Genomic DNA, 23,581 nt, shown 5'->3' on the forward strand with positions numbered 1-23,581 from the left:
TCCTTGACCTGCTCGGTCACCGTCTGCATTTCTAACCGCCTCATCTACCTACACTGCGTTCTAGTACGATATCTTTTGCTCCAGGTTTTGATCTCACTAGTTTGGATCCAGAGAGCCTTAGATTGGTCGCTTCATGTATTAACAATATGCAAGTCATTGTGTTCGAACGCCCAAGTGCTTAACATTCAATTTTATGATAATTACCTAAGACACGAACACAAACCCAATGTTTGACATGGTCCAATTCCATTGACACCCAATCTGACTCATCTTTCCCTTGGTCGTTTGTTTCTGGTGTCTCCTTCCACAGAACGGGAGGAACGCGCAGGGCAGGCGCTGGAACCCCTCCTTCCTAATATGTCGACGCCTATCAAATCGGGCGAACCACTGACTGTAATCACTTCCATCATCATAATCAGCTTCTTACCCAAGACTTCACCATTCTGGAAGCCCATTATCTTATCCGCTGATGCAAATTCCTAACACATTTTCTCTCAATCTCCGGGCCCAATTGTACCAAAGATGAATTTTCGCGTGTCGAACGAATTGCCGGGCGATGTATCACATGGGGGTTGAAAATGCGCATGGTTCGCTTGAAAGGTTGCCTTTTTCAACCTTCCACTGCCAATCATGATGGCATTTGCGCAGCCTTATTTGGTACAAAGATACCCTCGCGATGTGTTACCAACGTTTGTGCAATTCGATTGCCTGGCCTCTTAATCTGGTTCCCTGCGCCTCGCAACTCATTTCCCTATTCTTTCATGATTGTTAAGACATCACCAATCTTCCGCCACCAGTCTTTAATTTAAAACTCGTTAAAGCCAACATCCATCATCTTCGTTCCTCTTGAGGCGGGGTGATACTAAAAGCGCCTCTCATCACCCTGCAACATTATTGGGAGAGGCCTCGGGCCCGGCCAGGGATCACCATGGATTCATTCCCAGGTCAGGGTTTGAATGAGGAGAGTGGCTCTCGAAATATTGACGGCCCTGATGATATCATCCTCGGCGACTATCAGCCATGGCAACAGACCGACCTTACTCCCTGGGAGTTGAGGGAGGACGAGCTCGACCTAGAGCGCGAAAACAGCTTATCGGTTCAGCAATGGCTTCAGGGCCAAGGCAATTCCCGACCTGCACAAAACACATACTTCAACTCACAATCGTCGTCTCAACGCAAACGTGAGACCCAGAAACTTCTCGGTCATATAGATAATGTACTGGGAGGCAACAAGTCGTTATCTGCTCATGCAGCAAAGTCTTCCATCAACACGACAACTCAGGCTTCTCGAAACCCTGCCACGCTAAACATTGACACCATTTCGACCGACCAGCCGTCATTGACAAAGTCTGCGTTTTCAGCGCAGCCTCTCTTATGCTCATCTGCTTCCGATCGAGGGACAACATACTATGGCAATGGCTATCACAGCGGATGGGATTCGGGAACATCGGTCTCTCAAAGCCGCTCAGCTTTTCCAATCACATCATATGGATATCAGACTCGCGGACGCCATAGCCAAGTTTTAGGTCCATCCCTTCCGCAATCAAACTGGTCGGTCACAGGTACGGATACATCCACTGGTTCGAAGAAACCGCCCAAACGTCAGAGCAGCCGATCCGCCGATGATGAGACAAGCAGCAAACGTACGTTCTCAGGGCGAAATGTGTCCAAAATCAACAATCTGTCTTGCCGACGTCCTTCGCCATCAATATCTGGTCCTGCCCAAGTGACCTCCTCAGATGGAAATCCTTTGCTACAGACATCAATCGAGGGTATGCGAGGTTCACATCACCGACTTGGTAATAACACATCATCGCTCAGTTCTGAGTGTACCAGTCTGCAAACAACACAACGTAATGGGCCACTATCTGATCGTGCAGACAAAGAGCTCTCGCATGATGATTTCAACGATGTATGCGAGATCTGTCCTTTTTGGCTTCTTAATCCTGTCCAGTTCTCAAACATCGAGAGGCCAGCTTGCTCTAACCGCAAGGAAGAAATGTCCCATATCATTACACACCTTATCGATCATCACGGCCTTGTCCGTGGAAACGATCCGAAGAATGCGTCTCGCAAATACTTGGCAAGCTGTCAAACTTACAGCCCGTCTGTCAAGGCAAAAGGAAATTGTCTGAAATGCAGTTCATTACACCAGTGGAAAGACTCAGGCCCGGTAGACCCTAGGCATAATGGTGTTGTGCTTTGCATGCGTTGCTGGTCTAAATTTGATAAAGATGGAATGCAAGACCACCTGGCCGGGCCACTGTGTCCCTACAAAGCGGAACAACCAAAGCCAAAGAAAATGTGCATATTATATACCACTTTTTGTTCCAACGACAAGCCACCCAGCCCGCCTCCTAGGGACATGCAGCCACGCAAGGCAAATCATCGAGCTGCACCAAGGAAACATAGTCGCCGCAATGCAAGACAGCAAGCGAGTTCTCGCATAAATCGCCGCCCTGCTCCAACAGATGCCTCTCAAACTCTTGAGCCACCTCTTTCACGCCCGCCTTCTAGTCATAGCCAACATTTCTCCTTCCAACATTCTCTCTCTACACCGTCCAAGATTCAGTCCTCCATAAAAAGGGATACGTCCAGCTCTCGTGAGTCTCATGAATCAGAAACTAGACAGCCAGTTTCTGAGACCTCATCCACGCGTCGACCAAACCGTCATCCCATCCCGTTGACATACCCAGATACTGCATCAGAATATAATGTCGGCAACTACGAAGCGGTTCAGAGAAACGAGCAGCAAAGTGCTAATAGATATACATACCCGTCCACAACTCATCCAATTTCCCTCGAAAACGTTAAACTAGAGGGTACAATGTTCGATAACGGATTCCAATACCAAACACAGTTACAAGCGCAAAACACAACGCGACTACCTGGCCAGTACCAGAATTGGCATCAACAGTTTCTCCAAGTTCCGCAAACACTGTCCCAGCCCTTCTTGCAAACATTAGGTCAAACTTCGCGTCGGGGTGTTCGAGACAACTCATTTGATCAGTTCTCACTGCAATCTTTGTCACAGCCCCAGCATCCCCAACTTTCATCCAGCCAGTATTCCCTGCAAGACTCTCTTTCTGAGAGGAACCAGCAACAATCGCCGGGTAGAGCGAACTTGTCCGCCTACAACAATGGGAGCTCACATCTCCTCCATCATCCGAAAACTCCCCAGTTACAGCTACAAGTACCAGCAATGGACGATTTAGACGCAACCATATCATTATCCGGCGGCTTGTCACATGTGCAATCCAGTCCTTCCAGGGTGCCGTCTACTGCAGGAGAGTCTATGGACCTTCTGCAGTCACCCAATATTGAAGGATCAATGTGGTTGTTTAATGACGACTTTGGCTATGATAACAGCTCGGACTGGCTGAATATGGGAACAGTTGGATCTCACCCACAGCTTCAGGAGTCTGTTGAAGTAGGCGACCCCCCGACTATCCAATCCCAGCAACGCCTTGAAGACTCAAACCCAAACAGCGGTTTGCTTACTGTACAACAAGCTGCTGTGGAAAAGGATTCGGCTTACCACTCAGATGCCTTCCATGATATGGAATGGGATGATGAGAAAGAGATATTCTCCTGAAGGCCCCTATTTTCTAGCATCGTTCTCTTTCTCTTTCAAAAGTCGGCGCTATCGTGGGTATCTACATTGGCATACTTGAAAATATTTTGACTTAGATACTTGCATTCTTCTTATGATGGTTTGTCGGTTGTAAGGCGTTATTTCCATTATAGTATACCATTCTTATTGCATGCATGTCTGTTTGTCATGCTGAGAGGGGAGTATCATCATTAGAACGACTTATGATCCTTTCACGTCGCGCGATATACATAGTTGCACACGCAAATCACGTTCAGTTATTATTATATTTTTTCCCATCATATGCCGGAGCGTATCATACAACCTCGTTTTATAGGTTTATTTTAATCCTCAAATGCAAACGACTGTATCGCTCGCCACGACTTTCTCGAACTTGTTGGTTTTTGGTTCATTTCATGCAGAAAATTTATCTCAGACCTTTAGTCCCGGGTATCAATCTCCAGGTCCAGCTGCACGCCGTTTGAGATACCGTAATCTCCAAGAGTAATATGATCCTTGAACGGCCTCTCACTCTGTCGCTTCAAGATAATCTGGCCAGGGTCACGACCAATTCGCGCAGCAACCATGAGCTTCAACTGACCCACGGTATCCGATTCTAAACAGGGCACAGCAGCCTTCGTGCCCAGACGGTCATTGACGTTGACGATGATCATCTCTTCACCTCCCTGGGCAACAGCAGGCTTGGGCCTCTCTTCTTTCTTTTCCTTCCTCTCTCTCCGTTGATCTCTATCCCCATCCCGAGGCCTATCTCGTCCACCACGATCACCATCACGGTCGTCTCGGCGATAGTTGCGATCCCTGCCCCCGTCGCGATCCCGATGTCGCTGCGGCGACCGTCTGCGGAAGTCGCGGTTTCGATCGTTATCCCGGCGGTCTCCTTTAAATCTAAAGCCACCTGAGCCTCTGGGTTTTCGCACTGGCGATCTTGATCGTTCTCTGGGTCTGCGTGGAGGAGAGTCTCTGCGATCGCGGTTCTGGTTGCGATCGCGCGACCAGCTGCGATCTCTGCGCTGGCGACGCTCGTTGTTTTCGCGGAATGAGTCTTCGCGACCCTTTCGGTCGTCTCTGTCTCTGGGGGCGGGTGATTTTGAGCGAGCTCGGGGTTCTGCAGGTGGTGAGTCTGTCATGACTGTGATGGGCTTGCGACGGCGATTCTGTGATTATAGAGAGCTTTTTTATTATGTAGAATTGCGAGTTCTGAGTTGCGCTTCGCCCGTCGCGAATGGTTTGGTACTGTTTTGGCTGTGGAGAGAAAGCGTTGAGCTGGGGTTGATGATTTTGATTGTTGAAGAAACTGCCTAAAAGAGGCTGGAGCTCATCGCGACGTCACGAGCGAGCTTTGGTGGACGCGGTTGGTTCTCCACTTTTTAGGCATGTCTCCATGATATTCCACCAGCAGCAGCTTCAATAGTATGTATTCAGTATCCGTAAAGGATTTGTATTTGCCTCTCAATACATATGTGGTAAAGCAATCGTCGTCTATCACAGTTCAAGCAAAACTGCCTTGAATACGATGCGGAGGTAATATTTGGAAGGAAAGTGTGTTGAATGCTTCCAAGTGCATCATCTCGCCGTGGCTCTAGGGTAAGCCTCTTGTCAACACTATCGTCACTTCATCCATTGTATCAGACAGCATTTCCAGAAGAACTCTCTGGCTTTGGTATATCCAGCCTGGATGACATGTATCTGTTCCAGCCAAAGGCTCGGTTGCAAATAGTGTATTGTGACAGAAAGCTTGAGCTCGCTCACCCCATCACCACAGTAGTGATTAGGTTCTGGTAAGCCGCAGGATGTCAGAAAAAAATGGCCGCCAAAAGCATAAAGGCGAAATAGTTTGGTCATTCATGCCAGTTTAGACAAGCACTTAGACTCATTTATTCGATAGCCTAAGCATTAGAGGGCAATTCTCCTGCTGTCCATCTAGGCCAGTCAAGCCTATAAGGTCAACTTTGCTTCGTTGACGTCGTGCATGGCCGATGCAAAGCTTCAAGTTGGAGACTAAAGCGTATAATGGATGATTGGGATGGAATAGATTGCTGCAATGGTTAAAGCTCACAGCTCACTGGGACACATCAACGTCATAACATGCAAGGCAACCTCGTATCAGCAGCAGATGCAAACACCAGCTCTCGCTCGGACTCGATGCAAGGTGTTTGAACTTACTTGGTTGTAATAACTCAGCAAATAAGGCTTGCGTTCTGACATCACAATCCGTGTTTTGTAGTGTATCCGTACCCTCGTTCTTAAGCATGTTTCTTAATCGACCAGCTTTGTTTGCCGATAGTTTTGAAATAGTTTGGTTTGGTTTCTGGTTTCTGGTTGCGTTGCTACGGAGAAACCTAACCTTGACGTCAATGCAACTAAGTTAACTGATGGATTGTCTTGCCTTCCATGGACGCATGTCTTGGGTGAAAACCGCCCTTGCAGGGCTGAGCAGCAGAACCAGGTTCAGGGATCAAGGCCCGACTCATTAGCGGTGGCAGGCCACGGAAAGCTGCCGCTTCGAGGAGACACACGCGACCCACCAGTAATATCCAACAAAACCTCGTGGAGGACGACAGAGAAGCGCTATGCCAATAAGGCATTGGATCCTTTTGCGTTGGCGTTGCACAGCGCGGCCACGTCAATTTTTGCCTGATGAGAGAATAGACTGGCCAGTGATGAGAATGGTTGGACCAAAGAGAAGCCAGCACAGTGAGCGGTGTGATGGCCAAAATAGAAACAAAGAACACGGCAGAGATAAAGCCATTGAAGAATAAACACGAAGTTATGCACGGCAATTAGAGTGCGTACAGTAGCACGACCACCATGCGGTTATCAGAGCAAATCCGGGGCGGGTAGCCGATCACTCACTCAGTGACAGCCAGACCAGGTCAGGCTTTATTCCATAGCCGACGGGGCTTAATTATTCCATGTCCACCAGGAGAATGGATGTCATTTTACCACCGACAAGGTTTCTTTCAAAAACCGTTGAGTTTGACCAGGATTGGCGAGTTTCAGCTTGACCGAGACGAAGCGAATAATTAAAAGAAGAAAGGAAAGAAGAAAGAGAATAAAACACAAAGCACAAAGCACAAAGTATGAATAGGCCTTGCATTGAGTTTGTTGAGTGTCAGAGTCCACTGCTGCGCGTAATACTGTAGGTGTCCGGTGCCTCACCAGCTCACCTACTGCCTGACTTGATTAGGTACAGCCTGTATGACGCTGACTGACTGACGGCTTCTGACTCAATGATTTTGCTCTGGAAGTAATTACGGAAAACTTCCAAAAGAAAATAGACTCATTTAACTTTTCTCCCTACATTAGCGTCATATTAAGGCTTTTGCCGCTGCAAAGGAAGGTTGACAACAATGATCGACGCTGTTAATTGATCTTTTGTTCAACTTGGCGCCTACTTGTCTCTCCAAGCTTGTGAAGGAAGGAGGAGGAGAGACCAGCTAAGGACCAATTAAGGTAAAGCGCCAGGCACAAGCGATGCAGGAACCACTTCCGAGAAAGCGGGTGTGCCTGGCTCCTTCCTTTTTGTTTTTGATGGGTGACCAATCGACTTGGGCTCGGGCAACTGCACCGGTGAGGGAAATTATGCAAATTTTATTTTTGCCCTTCTTATGAAATGGGTATAGCACCGACGAGTCACGACAGAGAGAGTCATTAAGTCACTCAATTGATGACATTGGTCAGAGACAACTCAGACGACCTTTGATTCGACAATGCCTTGTTCTACTTACGGGCTTCTCAACCGGCTCATGGCCATGAGTAGCGGCAAGCAGCGCCACTGATGAGGCAGACTCGTTATTAATTGGTTTCTGCTACTTTACTGAGCACAAGCTAAGACACGGCGTCTTTTTCTCTCTATTCTCTTTTAATTCCCTCATCTCCCAGTCACTTATTAGTGGGCTGCAGGATGAAATCATCGCCACCGGTCAAGACCTTCTCTTCTGTCAGCTCGTCTCTTTACTGGCAGCCAACAGGAACAATGCAGAGTTTTTCCTGTCCGTTCATCCTTGGGTTGCTCCATCGCGAACTAGGGACAGGAAACCAGGGTCAAAGATCCCCGGTGAAACCGTCTTTGTGCGTCCAGAGTCTCAAATATCGATTCTGGTGCACAAAGAGGTCCAAGGAGAGAACGTGCGACAACAAGGGACTGGATAAAGGGTCTGGTATAGACATGGCCCAAGCCCAAGTTTCAGCACTTTGTTATTGACAGGCCTGGTTCGGTCGGACTGCCAGAAGCTGTCAAGAGAAGCGCTGTAATTTCCCTCGAGGAGCATGACAGGCCAGTAGTAGCCTTGTCTAGGTCACGAGTACTTAGGACACAACCAAGGGATAGGGGCCTGGTCGTGTTACCAGTACTAGTTTAATGGGCTCGGGCCTAGTCCGCCCCTCCCATCCCACCATCACCAAACGTCTTTTCCGCTTGGTCTGCCAGCGCCTTGGCCCCAGACGAAGGGTGTGGCAGCCTGTGGATTCTGGTTTTAATGTTATGCACCATGAAGCTGTGCTGTGTTGTTTCCCGTCTGTGTGTTGTTTGCAAATTGCTTTTCCCTCGCCGTTGTAGTATTTCATATGGATCCTCCCCCCCGAACTTGACAGGCCACCCTTCTACGCTTCGAAACAACTTCTTCTCGGTCCACAGACTTCGTTGGCAGAGTCTATCGCTCGTACATTTCTTCCACTGACTACATATCTTGTGCTTCTCGCTGTCCGGATACAAAGCATCTTACTGTTTTTGTTCCCAACCCAACTCACTTACACTCACTTGCAACAATATTCTGAGCTAGCTTTGAAAGCACTCATTCACTTGCACACAAACAAACTTCATACAACAACCAAACCGACATCATGCACTTCTCCAAGTTCATCCTGGCTATTCTGCCTGCTCTCGCTCTCGCTGATGAGACCACTACTCAGACGTCTACCGCCGTCGTGACCAAGACCTACTACCTCTCTTCGGTCCGCACTATCACCGCCACTGGTGAGAGCACCACTGCTGTCGAGACCTCGGCCGAGATCTTCTCCACTGCTGTCGTTGAGGAGAAGACCACCTTCTTGCCTGTTCACCACAACAACACCACTCCTGCTGTGTCCACCCCCAAGGCCACTGGTACTGCCGGTACCACTGGTGGCTCATCTGAGCCTTCCAAGGTCCCCGAGAACGCTGGAGCTGCCGTCGCTGTTGGCAAGTTCGCCATGGTTGGTGTTGCTGGTATGGTCGCCGCTGCTCTTCTGTAAGCGCGCGTTGTATGGAAAGAGTATCCCTTCAAGGATCTCACGACTGTCGACTCATGTCGACGCAACCAGATGTCTTCCATTGCTTGTCCATTTACCCCTTATACCCTGGCCACCAGCGCGGCCTACTTCTTCATGATGAAACGCCACGATACCACTTGCAGGATGACACTTGTCGCCTGCTTCACACTTGATAAGTCTTGGGACTTTGCCTTCACAGAAGCTTGATCGCTTCTTACGCTTCATCGCGCTCGTCTTTGTCAACACACACGGGCTTTCAAAACTTGCCGTTTCTTTCTTCTCCAGCAGCATGCACCCTGGCGCGTTGATTGCGCCGTGCACACTTTTACCCCGAGTTGTTGATATCAAAGGGTAGTCATCGTAACCACAATGGCTTTGAGATCACCCCCTTTGTTACCCATGACAACTGGTGTATGCTACTGGTAGAAACCCTCTTTACCATTATTATTCACTCAACATCTCTTCACTCAACTCTGCTGCCACAAAGAGAGTCGATGACCAAAGAGACGGGGACGACGTCGGCGACGCGGAAACAATACATGTTCACTTCAGTAACTCTGCTTCTTGCATGGACTGGTTTTACTATACTTCTCTTTTTGGCGATACCCCTTTTTACGACGGCGCAGGTGATCCGAGGTACTAGTAGCCTATGTGCTTTGACCTCTGGAGGACGGTTTGCAGCTTGGAGTATGGCTTTGATTTGATTCGGATAGGGGTTGTGATACGATTTACACGAAAAAAGGAGGATTGGTGATTTTTAAGTGTCTGATGAGAACAGGCTCACGATTATGAGATGAGCCACGATGGATGGCTAGTAGATAGTAGCGAGAGCAATAGACTTTGTCACGCTCAATGACTTGTTTTGGACTTGAAAAAGAAGTGAATGTAATGAATGTCTCCAGCACAGACTAGGCCCCAATTGCCGGGTAACTCGTTCCTCGGAATGGAACTCAACGTCCGATGACTAACGGAAAAAGGCGTCAGAGGACCCTTGTTATTCGCGTGTAAGTGAAAGAAAAAAGTCCGGAGTATAAAATATTTTGTTACATAGAGTGTCTTCTATAATAATGTCACCATAAGACAATGAGTAGATACATCGATAACCGGAGATGCAGGCTTTTGAATGGCACTACTCATAGTAACCTATTATTCTTCCATATTGTATTATTCTGATACTTGTATAAGAGCAATTCTCTTATTCTTCTGTCCCCGCATCGTTCCGTTGGAGAAAAGTTGATGGAGCTGAATAAGGATAATGCGCGGGTCCCTCATTGGCTAAGATATCGGGCGGCGGCCGGGAGTGTGCGGGTCACATCGGCCTTTGCCCCCGAATTTGCGATTTTGAGTTCCATTTGAAGCTGCCGCCAGCTTTTGCTCAACGTTGAGTCTACTCCATATCCACACGACCCCTCCGATATACTTCCTTCTCTCTCTCTTATTTTTCTTGGAGGGAAAGGAGTTAGTCCTTCTTTATACAGTTATCATGGCATCTCTTGCTCCTTCGCTCAAGCGGGCGCATGCCCCTCTTCGTAAAGCGTTGAGCGCAACTTCTACCCTTCGAGCTTTCGCCACTGTACCTCCGACCGGCAGCGAGCCCGCCAAACCTCAACGAAAGAGTTATTTCAAGGATACAACAGTGTCCGACTTCTCCGATTTCCTTGGTACTTCATCTCCCGCTCAACCACTGTCACCAGCAGAGGCCTACTCTCTCAAGACCGCCGAGGTCGGCCCCGAGGGCAAGAAGCGAACGATCACACGACTGCCCGAATGGCTCAAGACACCAATTCCCGCCGGTAACGATAACTTCAAGAGTATCAAGAAGGATCTGAGAGGACTGGGACTGCACACCGTCTGCGAGGAGGCTCGATGTCCCAACATTTCTGAGTGTTGGGGTGGTTCAGATAAGAACGCTGCGACAGCTACTATTATGCTGATGGGAGATACATGCACCCGAGGTTGCCGCTTCTGCAGTGTAAAGACAAACCGAAACCCTGCTGCATTGGATCCCCACGAACCTGAGAACACTGCAGAGGCCTTGGCCAGGTGGGGTCTGGGATATGTTGTCTTGACCAGCGTCGACCGTGATGATCTGGCAGACGGTGGCGCGCACCATTTCGCCGAGACGATCCGAAGAATTAAGCAGAAGAAGCCTTCATTGCTCGTCGAGGCTTTGACCGGTGACTTCCGTGGAGATTTGGATATGGTCAAGGTTGTGGCTGAGAGTGGACTTGATGTGTATGCGCATAATGTTGAGACCGTTGAGGACCTTACTCCTTATGTGCGAGACCGACGTGCTACTTTCCGACAGAGTTTGGCTGTCTTGAAGCACGTCAAGGATGTTATGGGCAAGGATGGTCCCATCACCAAGACCAGTCTGATGCTTGGTCTTGGTGAGCAGGAGCGTGAGATTATGTCCGCGCTCGAGGGTAAGAACTCTATTTCAGTGATTCTATGATTCTAGCTAACCCCTTTTCAGAGCTCCGAAAGGCAGATGTTGATGTTGTCACATTCGGTCAGTACATGCGACCAACCAAGCGTCACCTCAAGGTAGAGAAGTATGTGACTCCCGATGAGTTTGAGATGTGGCGCAAGCGTGCTCTGGATATGGGCTTCCTGTACTGCGCCAGTGGTCCTCTTGTGCGCTCCTCGTACAAGGCTGGTGAGGCCTTCATTGAGAACGTTCTCCGTAAGCGCTCTGGCGAGAAGGCCATGGCGAGTGGAAACCTTGGACAGACCGTTGCCCTCGATTCAACTCAATCTTCGATCTAAACTTAGATCATTGTACTCCTACATTCACCTCAAACCATACTACAACTATATAATCATGGGCTATGACCGTATCGGATGGCGTTTTGGGATAGGGTCAGATATTCAACTAGAAAAGCATGGTCTTCAACAAGACTGCCGCGACATTGTCGCATGGCCAAATACAATCACTTACCCCTAGAGGGTTGTACATCGATCATCTGCAGATCAATGTGATGGTCATTTTTTTTTTAATGAAATTCTCCCCAGTACCTCTGCGTGATGTAACTAAATCACGGCATATACATATGATGAATTCAAGGTTAGACACTACATCGCGGGGTTGAGGGGTTTGCATGCATATATGTATTGTTCAGGGGTACTTTGCGACGCCCTCACTCAGTCACTGCTTTAACTTCGTTCCACCACTGAAGGTTACTTCATAAGACAATGACTGAGTTTTGATTCGATATGCAGGGGAGATGGGATGAAGTTCTGATGTCGTGTTATTGGTGACGCACCTGCCAGTCACGACGAGGAAGGTGCAACTGTGAGCCTCAACTTTTAAAGAGCAGGAGTACATAAAGAACAGGACACTCCTTCCGATTCTCACCAAAGTGCCAGGCTATTGACCTGCGTGACTTCCAAGCTTCCTTCTTCTACTACAAAAATACTTTAAAGAAGCGATTACACCTTGAACTTGAACTGTTCATCAACCGAGCCCTCACATCAAGTCTGTGCTATGAGGCTCGAAGCCTTCCTTCTCCTCGCTATTGCGAGTATCGTGAGATGCAAGTACTGGCTCGAGGAGATTGAACATCGTGGCACTTCCCCCTATTACCCTGATGCTCAATATCGCGTGTTTCGGAACGTCAAGGACTTTGGCGCTGTTGGTGACGGAAGTAGGTTACTTCATGTCCTATCGTCACCCTCCTAGCTAACGGATCAGTCACTGATGATACAAATGCGATCAACGCTGCAATCAGCGCTGGCACTCGGTGCATTCCCGGTGTCTGCAGAGGAAGCACAATTTCGCCAGCGACTGTGTATATTCCTTCCGGGTAAGTGTCAGAGAAGCAACTGCTACATGCCAACTGCTAATGCAATCAGAACGTACCTCATAAGCGATTCCATCATTGACCTGTACTATACTCAAATCATTGGTGACCCTACCAACCGTCCTGTGATCAAAGCCTCCGCGTCCTTCAACAACCAAAGCTTTGCGCTGATCGACTCAAACCCCTATCTGTCCAGCGGAACTCTTTCATATAATTCAACCAATGTTTTCTTTCGCCAGATTCGCAACATAGTCCTGGACACAAGTGCGCTGCCCCCTCAGTTCCCAGCTATCGGAATCCATTGGCCATCGTCGCAAGCAACGTCCATTTCAAGTTGTGAGTTCAGACTGTCGACCATTCAGGGAAACAGACACACTGGTCTTTTCATTGAGGAGGGATCCGGCGGTCTCCTCAATGACCTGTACTTCTACGGCGGCGGAAATGCCACTGTTCTCGGGAATCAGCAGTTCACAGCACGCAATATATGGTTCGTCGGGGCTGATGTCGCGATATGGATGCCTTGGGACTGGGGATGGACTTTCAAAAGTGTCGTATTAAAAAACTGCCGAGTTGGTATAAAGATGGATCCTGCATCGTATAGTGTTGGATCTATTACGATGCTTGACAGTTGGTTCGAAAATCTTGATATCGCCATCGCTACAACACGCAACCGCTCACAGGCTATAAGTGGTGCAGCGTCTTTGGCTTTCGAGAACGTCAAGTTTCAGAATGTGAAAAATGTCCTGCTAGACACAGAAGGCGTCGATCATGCACGTTCAGCTCTGGAACCAGGGAAAGATTCCGTTTTCATCATGGTAGGTCTACCATCTAGAAACGTGAAAACTACTAACAGATTCAGGGACATTATGCTAATTCGAAGGGCAACTTCGATGCAACCGCATTCTACCCGGTCCCATTACCTCGGAGTGAAATCCTTCTCGATCGTAATATCTACTACGAGCGATCTAAGCCACAGTATGAAAATGTTCCGAGCAAGGACTTCATTTCAGCCAAGGCTAGTGGAGCATATGGAGATGCAGCACATGATGATACACAAGTACTTAACAATCTGTTCAAGTACACAGCAGAGAATAACCTCATTGCATATCTTGATGCTGGATACTACATGGTTACGGATACCGTCTACATCCCTCCGAATGCTAAGATAGTTGGCGAAGCTCTGGCATCGATCATCATGGGTACGGGGCAAAAGTTCGGAGACATCAACAATCCTCGCCCAATTGTTCAAGTTGGCCACCCCGGAGATGTTGGTCAGATTGAATGGTCTGATACTCTTGTCTCAACCAGGGGAGCAGCAGCAGGTGCAGTTCTTATCGAGTACAATCTATTCAGCCCCGGAAGTCCATCGGGCATGTGGGACGTGCACACTCGGATAGGTGGTTTTGCAGGAACATATCTCCAAGTCCCTGAATGTCCTGCTATCAAAGAGAACATCATAATAAACCCACGATGTCTGGCAGCTTATATGAGCTTTCACGTAACAGCATATGCTGGGGGACTGTTTACAGAAAACTGCTGGTTTTGGGTCGCAGATCATGACCTCGAGAATCAGAAGTATGAGCGGATTTCCCTATTTGCAGGCCGAGGTGTGCTTGTGGAAGCACAGAGGGGTCGCATTTGGCTCAGTGCCACTGGTTCAGAACACCACGTTTTGTACCAGTATCAGTTCGTCAACACCAAGGATGTGTACATTGGCCATGCACAGACCGAACAAGCGTATTTTCAACCACTACCTCCGGCCCAGTACCCATTCCCAGCTGTGTCCGCTCTCCATGATCCGGATTTTAAGAAAGACTGCCAGGGAAACAGTGATCCTAGATGCAACATGGGTTGGGCGATGAGGATCATTGACTCGAGCAATATTGCCACCTATGGCGCAGGGCTGTATTCATTCTTTATCAACTACAACGATACGTGCGCCAGTAACACATCACCATTGTTTTGCCAGGAAAGGAGTTTAAGTATACGAGGTCGCAGCACCGGTCTGAAGATCTTAGGATTGAGCACAGTGGGCACCAGAATCATGGTGGAACGTGATGGGGTAGATTTGGCCCAGGCGGTTGAAAACAACAGCACATTTGCAGACACTTTGGCTTTGTATGTATCATGAACGGTTGATATACTAACTCTAATGTAAGGCACAGGAGGAGGCAAGCTCAAGCAGGGGTATCAATTGCTATACCAGTCACCTAATTAGAATCCCAAATACCTCTCAATGAAGTTAAAGCAATAAAAACGGCCTCATCCGTTCTGATAGTTCGGCTGCCCTGGTTTGGCAAAACATTGATCCAGTGATCAAATAGCTCTTTTGTCTTGGAGCCCTGGATGTCCATCTTGCTGAGCTCTTCATCATTCATCGCCGCGAACTCGAGACCACGGGGACCACCAAAGACAAGAAGAAGATGGTTGAAGTTGACTCTCTTGCTTGGTGGGAATGCCTTCGAAGCCGGAACACCACGCTCAGAAGTACCAATGCTAACGTCATAGCCATTCTCGTAGGGACTCTCGGTGAAGACGTTGGATAGAGAGTTGGCCTTTCTAACAGTGTAACCCCAGTAGTAGCCGCCCTCTGTTCTTGGTGCAGCAGGGTGAACAGGCTCGGGGTATTGATTTTCATCCTCAGAAAACTTGAGTGTTATTCTTGTCTTGGGTGGAATCTCAGCTTCAATCTCGACAGGAGCGTCGAGGCCACATTCGACAAGAGTACCGGATCCTGTACTGGTCTGACCAGCAACAGTAACTCCCTCGGCGTAAGGGAGGTAGTCCCTGGGGTTCGGGTGATGCGGCATGTCGAGACTGGGCAGCATGGCAGTGAGTCGCAAGTTGGGGTGGAGAGGGAAAAGAGTCTTGCGCATAAACGGAGGAGCCTCAAGGAAGGACAGAATATGCGAAAGGAAGTGGCATGGGTCGGTGTCGCCTGTGTAGCTGTTTGGGTCTGTGTGACGAGGTCTGGTAGCGGGAGGTGAATCGTCAAAGACTACGACTTCATCAACAGAGAAGACGGCGAGGGCACGAGCAATTCGCGCGGGCTGGGTCATTCGCTGGTCGGCAGTAGCAAGGCTGGGGTTTGTTAGTAGTGAAAACATCCTTGCGATTCAATTACACACTTTGAGAGAATACTGCTGGGAATTGCGACAGAGAGAGTCCATGGTCGACCTCCTTCAGTGGGGTTGAAAGTCGCAGAAGGCTTGAAGGATGTTGTATCCTGGCCACCACCATTGTGGTTGGTCTTTCTCTTCTAGTAATTGTTAGAATGGTAATTGGAAGTAGTACTGCTGCAATGTACTAACCTTAGAATTGCGCTCGTTGTAAGACATTTTGATGGTGATAAGTCGAATAATCTGATATCATGAATGGAAGTTACCTACCTAGCTCTGAACAAAAAGTTGAGAAAGTGGAACTGATTGTCCGGCAGAATCAGTCCGCCTTTGCCACCGCCTACCTATTGCAGCTCAAGCCTACATGCCACTCCGGCGCTTGGTCAGCGTCACGGCCAACAGCAGTATGCGACAGATGTGGCCTTTCATCCTCAAATAAACAAATCCAACAATAACGAAATCGCAACCATGAGCGGCCCTATTAGCATCGGCTCCGAATCCGAATGGAGTAGCCTCCTCGCAGGCACTAATGTGGTTATCGCGGATTGTACGTGCACAGAACCCCACGGCTACCGTCATGATCACTAACACCGTGTAGTCTACGCCGACTGGTGCGGCCCTTGCAAGGCGATCGCGCCCACTTTCGAAGCTCTTGCCAAAGAGCACTCGGCCCCGAAGAAGGTTGCCTTCGCCAAAGTCAACGTCGATAGCCAGTCCGGTATTGCGCGAGCCCAGAGCGTTTCCGCCATGCCGACCTTCAAGATCTTCCACAACGGCACTTGCATCGAGACTATCAAGGGCGCCAACCCCCCTGCTCTGACAGCGGCAATCAAGAATGCTGTCAAGCTCGGCGGCCCTGCTACTGGCGATGTATTCAAGACTCCTGGTAGAACACTAGGTGGTGATTCGCGGTCGGCTCCGTTGTCGAAGCAGTGGAACTTGAAGGGCATCTTTGATGCTTTAATAACGTTCTTTGGACTATACTTTGTTTCTTTGTTTACGGTATGCTATACGAGAGACTTTGGAACGATGCAGTTAACTAACGTTGTCAGTTTGACCCCTACAAGTCGGCAGAGAACAGCCCATTCAACGTCCACCGAAAACCAGCACCGAGAGGCACTGGTGGTCCCAGCCAAGGGGCTGGAGGTGCTAGAGCTCCTCCGCGATCTTCTTTTAAGACATTGGCAGATCTGGGTGGCGATTAAGCAGGCTTCGAGGCAGCAGGAAGCTTGACTGATGGCTTGAGCGAAAAAATGGTCGAGTCACTTTTTACCCGCTCAGACTAGCTCTTGGGCTACATTCTTTTTGCTTCTTATGCTTGAACTCAAGCTTTCTGCTACCGTTTAGGTGGGATTGACAGGTAATGGCGTTTCTGGGTTCTGGGATCTCTTCGGGTATGGCTGCCCGATTATACTATACTAGCGGAGTAATTTTATAACCATGTTTCAATCATTTCCATTTCTATGATCTGGTAAAATCCTCCATTCGCCTTCTCCTACCTAAGGTAGTCATAAGCTGGACTTGAACTGAGTGTAATTGCCACTTTAAGTCACGTGGGGACGCGTTCGGACAAAAACGTCCTGATGAAGTTCGACAATTTTCCATCTCCATACCTCAAATTTGTACAATAGCGAAAATGTTGTCGGCCAGGGGAATTCGACATGCTTGTCCGAGATGTAATACTTCTTTAACAGTATCTTCACGGTTTTACTCTTCTTCCACTCATTTACTTCGTTCACGACGGATTTCTCCCTTCCTCAAGGCACAGTCCAATAGAAACGCAGCAATTACACAGGCATTTTCGACTTCAAGATGTTTGCGACAAGAATCTCAATCGGAAACACCAGCGTCCCCGGAGGAAATTGAACAAATCGTTCGAGATGCCAAGCAAAGATTTCGAGATACTCTACCTAAAGGGTATTTAAATGACGAAGAATATGCTGTTTACGAACGACTGTACGGAGCGCCATTGCGTGAGACGAGACCTGAAGATGTTGGTATTCCAGAGCATGCCGATATGGGACCCGAAGCTCCCAGACCGGATAACGAGGGTATTCTTCTGCGACAGCTAGAGGGGGGCGAATTTGAAGAAATTACCTACGAAATCCCACCCAATGAAACCATGGAAGAGATGGACGAGACGATACCTGAAGCTGGTTTGGCAGATCTGAAAATGGAACAATTAGCACACCAGGTCCCGGGCTATGTCGATTTGGTCGCCAGAAGTCAACGAGAGTACGATGCACTGCAGAAGCTTTCAGAGGACTTCAAGATCACACAAAAGCAGCAACAAGAGGCGGAAGACGAGGCTGCCGCCGCCGAGGAGCTTGCTATGGAGGAACAAGAGAACGAACAACCATACTGGCCAGAGGAGTACGAGCATGGCGAACGACCAGCTGGCGAGGCTGGCCGATTTCACCCGTTGTCCATCGAGGGTCGCTTCTACGATAGTCCTGTCGAAATTTCTTTGCCACGGGACGAACTGATCATGCCAATTCGTGACCTTTTGCAACGAACACATCTTGATCACGTTAAGAGTGCCGCTGAAAGTGCTTTCGGTGGTCCTGGTCTCCCTTTATCTCCAGCGACACCTGAAGCCAAGAGGAACGGAAACATGCATGGAGTTGGTCTTCCAGCAGATCAGCGACATATGACTGAGATTGAGGGTGATGCTTTCCTTGCAGGATTCTTGCCACCGGCCTACGCTTCTGTCATGGCCACTCTACGAGAGGTCCGTAAGCGAGTTGGAACCGAGTGGCTCCAATCCAAGCTTAAGGATGGAAGTGGAATTAGTGTTCTTGATGCTGGATCTGGTGGCGCAGGCCTGGTCGCATGGGATGAGATTGTGCGAGCAGAATGGGATTTGCTGAAGGAGAAAGGTGAAGTTGAGGGCGACAAGATCCCAGGCAAGCGAACAGTCGTTATCGGCTCTGATCGACTACGACACCGCACCAAAGCATTCCTTGAAAATACAACTTTCCTCCCCAGACTCCCCGATTACGAACATTCAGGAGAGATGAAGGGTGAACGTCTCGATGCCGGAGACAAGCCACAGGCTCGAAAGAGCTACGATGTTATTATCGCCTCGCATCTTTTCCTGAAAGAAGAACAGGACCACTACCGACAAGCCGTTCTAAACAACCTTTGGACCCTACTAAATAAGGATGGCGGCGTCTTGATTGTGTTGGAGAAGGCTCACCCACGAGGATTTGAGGCTGTGGCTCACGTTCGCGACACAGTCATTAAGCAATTCCTTCTTCCTCAGTCTGGAGAGCCCGAGCTTCTTCCCGAAGATTTCAACCCTGCTTTCGAACGTGAAAAGGAACCTGGATACATTGTCGCTCCCTGTACCAACCAAGGCCTATGCCCCATGTACCAGACACCTGGCAAGAGTGTCGGCCGCAAGGACTACTGCCATTTCAGTCAGCGCTTCGTCCGTCCCATGTTCTACACTCGAATGCTTGGAAGCAGCTCAAACAACCAAGGTGAGGTTGAGTTTAGTTACGTCGCAATCAGACGTGGTGTTCCCAAGGAAAGAACTGTGACCGGAAAGGAAGCGACAAAGCAGGCTTTCGAGGGATACGAGAACTCGGATGAGAAACCCGACATGCAGAGTCTTCCACGAGCGATCATGCCTCCTCTGAAGCGAAAGGGCCATGTCACGCTTGACCTGTGCACACCGGATGGCAAGCTTGAGCGATGGACGGTGCCCAAGAGTTTCAGCAAGCTGGCATATCACGATGCTCGCAAGTCACGATGGGGCGATCTTTGGGCTTTAGGAGCCAAGACTCGAGTGCAGCGAACCGTCCGTGCTGGTAAGGGTCCCGACGATGGTGGTAAGCGAGCTGGGCAGGGCAAGAAGCCAAGAAAGGTCGAGATTACCATGGGTCCCGGAGGTATCAGCGCCAGCGAGAAGAACGCACCCCGCGAGCGTCGTGGCAGGAACAAGCTGGACAAGAAGGGTCGTCTGCTCCAGGAGATTATGGAGGCGGAAGAAGAGGAGGAGAGGATGATTGCCAAGCAGATGGACGAGGAAGTTGAAGCTGAGTTGGCGGACGAGTCTGATAGAAGAAGCCGACCTTGAGGATCGGGTGTATTATTGATGTAAAATAGATATTGTACAAAGGATGATAACGGGCCGGACATGACATGACATGAAGGCGTTGGACATGACGATATATCTCAACACCGAACAATAAATGATTTTAACGCAATTGAATCATATAGACTGTGTGAAGAATGCTTTTAACTATAACAGTAGAGAGACTGGACTTTAGATCATGCCACTACAGCTGTGCCAGCTTCTTGGATACTATCAGGGACCACCCGTCTCAACAATAAGAGCCACGCCCGGTTAGCTCAATCGGTAGAGCGTGAGACTCTTACGAGTACGCGATCTCAAGGTTGCGGGTTCGACCCCCGCATCGGGCTGTTCCTATAAGTACGATTGCAATCATCGTGGCATTTCTTTTTCGCATTTTTGTGAATTGATGGGAGAAGCTATCGTGAGTTTCTGACCCTGTAGTAAGTAAGCATGAGTTGATTCTTTTGCTGGTTTGGATTACGGATAGGTGTGTGGAAATGGGCTATAGTAGGCGGTTAATAAAATAGATGATCATGGATAGTTAGGCCATTTCCGTCCCTTTATAGGAGAATCTATTATAACAATGATCAATCGGCCTTTTATGACAGTATCATACATGTTCAATGGTGGCAGACCGTAGCAAACCAGGTTTTGTCGCTCATCATGACACCGAATGAACTATCATACGAGAACTCATCATGACTAGTGGTGGCCAGGGTGCCTATCATCACGTGTTCAAACATCAGATGGTTTTCTGGAATTTCGCATCTCCGCTCCACGAACCACCACCACGGAATTCCATGCTTCAGATCATCTTATCGCTGCACAGAAATAACGTGCTCTATCGCAATTCTGACATCTCCGCTTGCGGCCCGCGGAAGTCGGCGATTGCGTTATCGGAAGATACTTTTGGTCTCCCCCGACAGACCGATAAAGAGAAATGGCGTGAGTTTAGGCCAATCATAGAAGTGCTATTTGGAGTATGGAGGGGGAGGGGCAATGGGGTAACTTTTTTTTCCATCACCCCATGAGGGAAGGAGCAAGGGTGGGACGTAAATAGTGCGGGAAAGGGTCTAGACATGGTAGGGTAGCTCATTTATAAGTCGGCCGAATCTCGCAATGGCGACATTGTCGTTGACTTTTTGGTTGAGTCAAATACTGTTTCCTTTCCTTCATTCTGTATAAGCAGATTCGAATTATCAAAGATGGATTCAACAATACCGACTTCGCTTCTTACAGCGCTCAACTGTAGAGGCAACATCCACCTCGTTATTGGTACAAACCCACTCGCTGCGACTCGATGCGGCCAATCTCTGGGTTCTGGCGCACAGCCAATTCTTATTGCCCCCGAGGGTGCTGAGCTTCATTACGCTCTACAGAAGAAGATAGACGACGGAAGTGTCCAACGGCACAAGAAGCAGTTTGAAGATTCAGATCTACTATCACTTGGTCGCGAGGAGGTTGATGGAGTAGTGGACGCTGTCTTTGTCACTTCGGCGGCACGAGACCCTCAGAGTAAGTTACTGAGAATTGACTTTTTATGCAATCAACTAACAAATTAGCAATTCATATCTCTGCTCTCTGCAAACGCAAACGCATTCCCATAAACGTCGTCGACGCTCCTCAACTTTGCACATTCTCCCTCCTTTCGACACATAGCGATGGTCCTCTTCAAATCGGCGTAACCACGAACGGTCGAGGCTGTAAGCTGGCCTCTCGAATTCGCCGTGATATCGCCGCCTCACTCCCCGTAAATCTCGGCGCTGCCTGTACACGACTCGGAGACGTTCGCCGTCGCATCCACACTGAAGACGCCCTTGTGGCTGAAGACGACCCCGCCTCCCCCGACGACTCTTTCGACCAGGACGCCCACTTCAACCGCCTTATTACAGAAGAAGATGCTAAGAACCGAAGAGTGAGATGGCTCAGCCAAGTCTGCGAATATTGGCCTCTTAAGCGCCTGGCCGCTATTACCGACGATGATGTTGAGACAGTTCTCAAGTCATACCCCGGAAATGGTCCCGATATCAAACGTGATCCTGGCACTACCGAGAAGCGTGTTGGTACAATTATCTTGGCTGGTAGCGGACCTGGCCACCCTGATCTCCTTACACAGGCTACACACAAGGCTATCAAGTCTGCGGATCTTATTCTTGCCGATAAGCTTGTACCTTCTGGTGTCTTGGACCTTATTCCCCGTCGTACTCCCGTTCAAATTGCTCGCAAGTTCCCTGGAAACGCCGATCGTGCTCAAGAAGAGCTTCTTGAAATGGCTCTTGCTGGAGTCCAAGAGGGCAAGACTGTCTTGCGTCTCAAGCAGGGAGATCCTTATGTGTACGGACGTGGTGGTGAGGAGGTTGCCTACTTCCGCCAGCACGGCTATGGTGATAGAGTGTCTGTTCTCCCTGGTGTCACCAGTGCTCTGAGCGCTCCCTTGTTCGCTGCAATCCCTCCCACACAGCGTGATGTCGCCGATCAAATCCTCATCTGCACTGGTACAGGAAAGAAGGGTAAGGCACCTTCACCACCTGAGTATGTGCCAAGCCGAACAGTGGTTTTCCTTATGGCTTTGCACCGTATCAACGGTCTGATCCGTGAACTCACCACACATATCGAGCTTGAGCCATTGGCCCCAGCCAACGAGGAGGCTGCTTCGGCACAACCTCCTCCTCCCCCAGAGCCCACTCAAGTCTCCCCTACAACTGGCGAGAGCAAACGAGTTCTGTGGCCGCGCAACACACCTTGCGCTGTCATCGAGCGTGCCAGTTGCCCTGATCAACGAGTTATCCGAACAACTCTCGAGCACGTTGCTGAGGCTATCGAGACAGAGGGTAGTCGCCCACCGGGTCTCCTGGTAGTAGGCCGATCCTGTGAAACCCTCTTCACGCCTGAGAAGGGGCGAGCCTGGGTGACGGAGGAAGGATTTAGAGGAATGGAAATAGAGGACTTCACAGTCGGACTAGAGGCATTGCAAGCATGAGCTTACAACATTTGACTTTAGAATTTACTTGGGAGTTTGGGTTTGGGTAGACATAGCGACGATGCATGACTGGAGTTGGGCTAGATTTGCAAACATTTAACCTTATGACGAGAATATTGACATACAAATGCCTGTTACAAACTTGCCATCGTTCTTGACCACGTTTTTCTGAGTACCAGGGTTCCCAAACTTTCCTCTTACTAATGCCGCAACCTCTGACAAATTCATAAGCCCAAGAACAAAAAGCATGCCCAACACCAAGACTGCCAGACTCAGATGATCTTAAGATTTATTAAAGAATGCAAAAAGATAGTTGATAGGCACTGAGAGACTTATTTTGCTCCCGCCAGGGCTTGAACCTGAGACCTTCGCATTACCGGATACTCGGAATGAAGTATTAGTACGACGCTCTAACCAACTGAGCTACGGAAGCCGATCAACTGTTGTTGGAAACCGTGAGCCAAAATTGACAAGAGGAGCCCTTTGCAGAAAGATGTCAACTCATGGGCGTCCAATGCAGTGAGTCAACCATCTCCCATAGATGCGTGTTAATCGATAGACATGAATTTGAGTATAATTCGAGTTGGCGAAAATCGAAAAGCATATTAACAGAAAATTGTCAATTCTTGATCGTATCCTGGTATTCCCAATTTAGTTCCCCAACTGTACGTTCATCCACGAAACCTCTGGTCAAGACACTCGCTGTCCTGGTAATAACTTGCCTTGGATCTG

At 48.9% G+C, this 23,581-nt stretch overlaps 8 protein-coding genes and 2 non-coding genes across 10 annotated transcripts; 7 read left to right on the top strand and 3 right to left on the bottom strand.

Moving 5' to 3' along the window:
• The first annotated feature begins 692 nt into the window (after window positions 1-692).
• B0J16DRAFT_31282 (uncharacterized protein) lies at window positions 693-3,814 on the top strand. Its single transcript, XM_046125077.1, has one exon. The coding sequence runs from the start codon at window positions 929-931 to the stop codon at window positions 3,593-3,595; it is 2,667 nt and encodes an 888-aa protein (XP_045989598.1). The 5' UTR covers window positions 693-928; the 3' UTR covers window positions 3,596-3,814.
• On the bottom strand, window positions 3,815-4,932 carry B0J16DRAFT_31283 (ubiquitin-related domain-containing protein). The gene has a single exon (XM_046125079.1). The coding sequence runs from the start codon at window positions 4,738-4,740 to the stop codon at window positions 4,033-4,035; it is 708 nt and encodes a 235-aa protein (XP_045989599.1). The 5' UTR covers window positions 4,741-4,932; the 3' UTR covers window positions 3,815-4,032.
• A 3,385-nt stretch (window positions 4,933-8,317) lies between these two features.
• B0J16DRAFT_31291 (uncharacterized protein) lies at window positions 8,318-9,061 on the top strand. Its single transcript, XM_046125085.1, has one exon. It carries the CDS (start codon window positions 8,456-8,458, stop codon window positions 8,843-8,845), a length of 390 nt encoding a protein of 129 aa, XP_045989600.1. The 5' UTR covers window positions 8,318-8,455; the 3' UTR covers window positions 8,846-9,061.
• A 1,166-nt stretch (window positions 9,062-10,227) lies between these two features.
• Window positions 10,228-11,827, top strand: B0J16DRAFT_279487 (uncharacterized protein). The gene is made up of 2 exons (XM_046123866.1): window positions 10,228-11,289; window positions 11,340-11,827. The coding sequence occupies exons 1-2, from the start codon at window positions 10,347-10,349 to the stop codon at window positions 11,630-11,632; spliced, it is 1,236 nt and encodes a 411-aa protein (XP_045989601.1). The 5' UTR covers window positions 10,228-10,346; the 3' UTR covers window positions 11,633-11,827.
• Window positions 11,828-12,350: 523 nt separating this feature from the next.
• On the top strand, window positions 12,351-14,797 carry B0J16DRAFT_391678 (pectate lyase superfamily protein-domain-containing protein; the record flags this gene model as incomplete). Its single annotated transcript, XM_046131947.1, has 4 exons — window positions 12,351-12,510; window positions 12,558-12,669; window positions 12,719-13,481; window positions 13,526-14,797. The coding sequence occupies 4 exons, from the start codon at window positions 12,351-12,353 to the stop codon at window positions 14,795-14,797; spliced, it is 2,307 nt and encodes a 768-aa protein (XP_045989602.1).
• Window positions 14,760-16,036, bottom strand: B0J16DRAFT_279490 (putative RNA methyltransferase). The gene is made up of 3 exons (XM_046123867.1): window positions 15,978-16,036; window positions 15,795-15,925; window positions 14,760-15,747 (listed from the first exon to the last, which is right to left on the bottom strand). The coding sequence occupies exons 1-3, from the start codon at window positions 16,002-16,004 to the stop codon at window positions 14,877-14,879; spliced, it is 1,029 nt and encodes a 342-aa protein (XP_045989603.1). The 5' UTR covers window positions 16,005-16,036; the 3' UTR covers window positions 14,760-14,876.
• Window positions 16,037-16,253: 217 nt separating this feature from the next.
• Window positions 16,254-19,869, top strand: B0J16DRAFT_257151 (mitochondrial small ribosomal subunit Rsm22-domain-containing protein; the record flags this gene model as incomplete). Its single annotated transcript, XM_046123139.1, has 4 exons — window positions 16,254-16,332; window positions 16,384-16,787; window positions 16,838-16,931; window positions 17,480-19,869. 4 exons carry the CDS (start codon window positions 16,254-16,256, stop codon window positions 19,867-19,869), a joined length of 2,967 nt encoding a protein of 988 aa, XP_045989604.1.
• Window positions 19,870-20,133: 264 nt separating this feature from the next.
• On the top strand, window positions 20,134-20,216 carry B0J16DRAFT_t16. The gene has a single exon. It is a non-coding gene; the product is annotated as a tRNA-Lys (tRNA).
• A 744-nt stretch (window positions 20,217-20,960) lies between these two features.
• Window positions 20,961-23,298, top strand: B0J16DRAFT_279496 (tetrapyrrole methylase). The gene is made up of 2 exons (XM_046123868.1): window positions 20,961-21,384; window positions 21,432-23,298. Exons 1-2 carry the CDS (start codon window positions 21,075-21,077, stop codon window positions 22,847-22,849), a joined length of 1,728 nt encoding a protein of 575 aa, XP_045989605.1. The 5' UTR covers window positions 20,961-21,074; the 3' UTR covers window positions 22,850-23,298.
• Window positions 23,188-23,282, bottom strand: B0J16DRAFT_t43. Its single transcript has one exon. It is a non-coding gene; the product is annotated as a tRNA-Ile (tRNA).
• Window positions 23,299-23,581: the final 283 nt, after the last annotated feature.

Source organism: Fusarium flagelliforme, assembly GCF_020744385.1.
Source record: "Fusarium flagelliforme strain FIESC 12 MPI-CAGE-AA-0113 chromosome Unknown B0J16scaffold_1, whole genome shotgun sequence".
Classification (NCBI taxonomy): Eukaryota; Fungi; Ascomycota; class Sordariomycetes; order Hypocreales; family Nectriaceae; genus Fusarium; species Fusarium flagelliforme.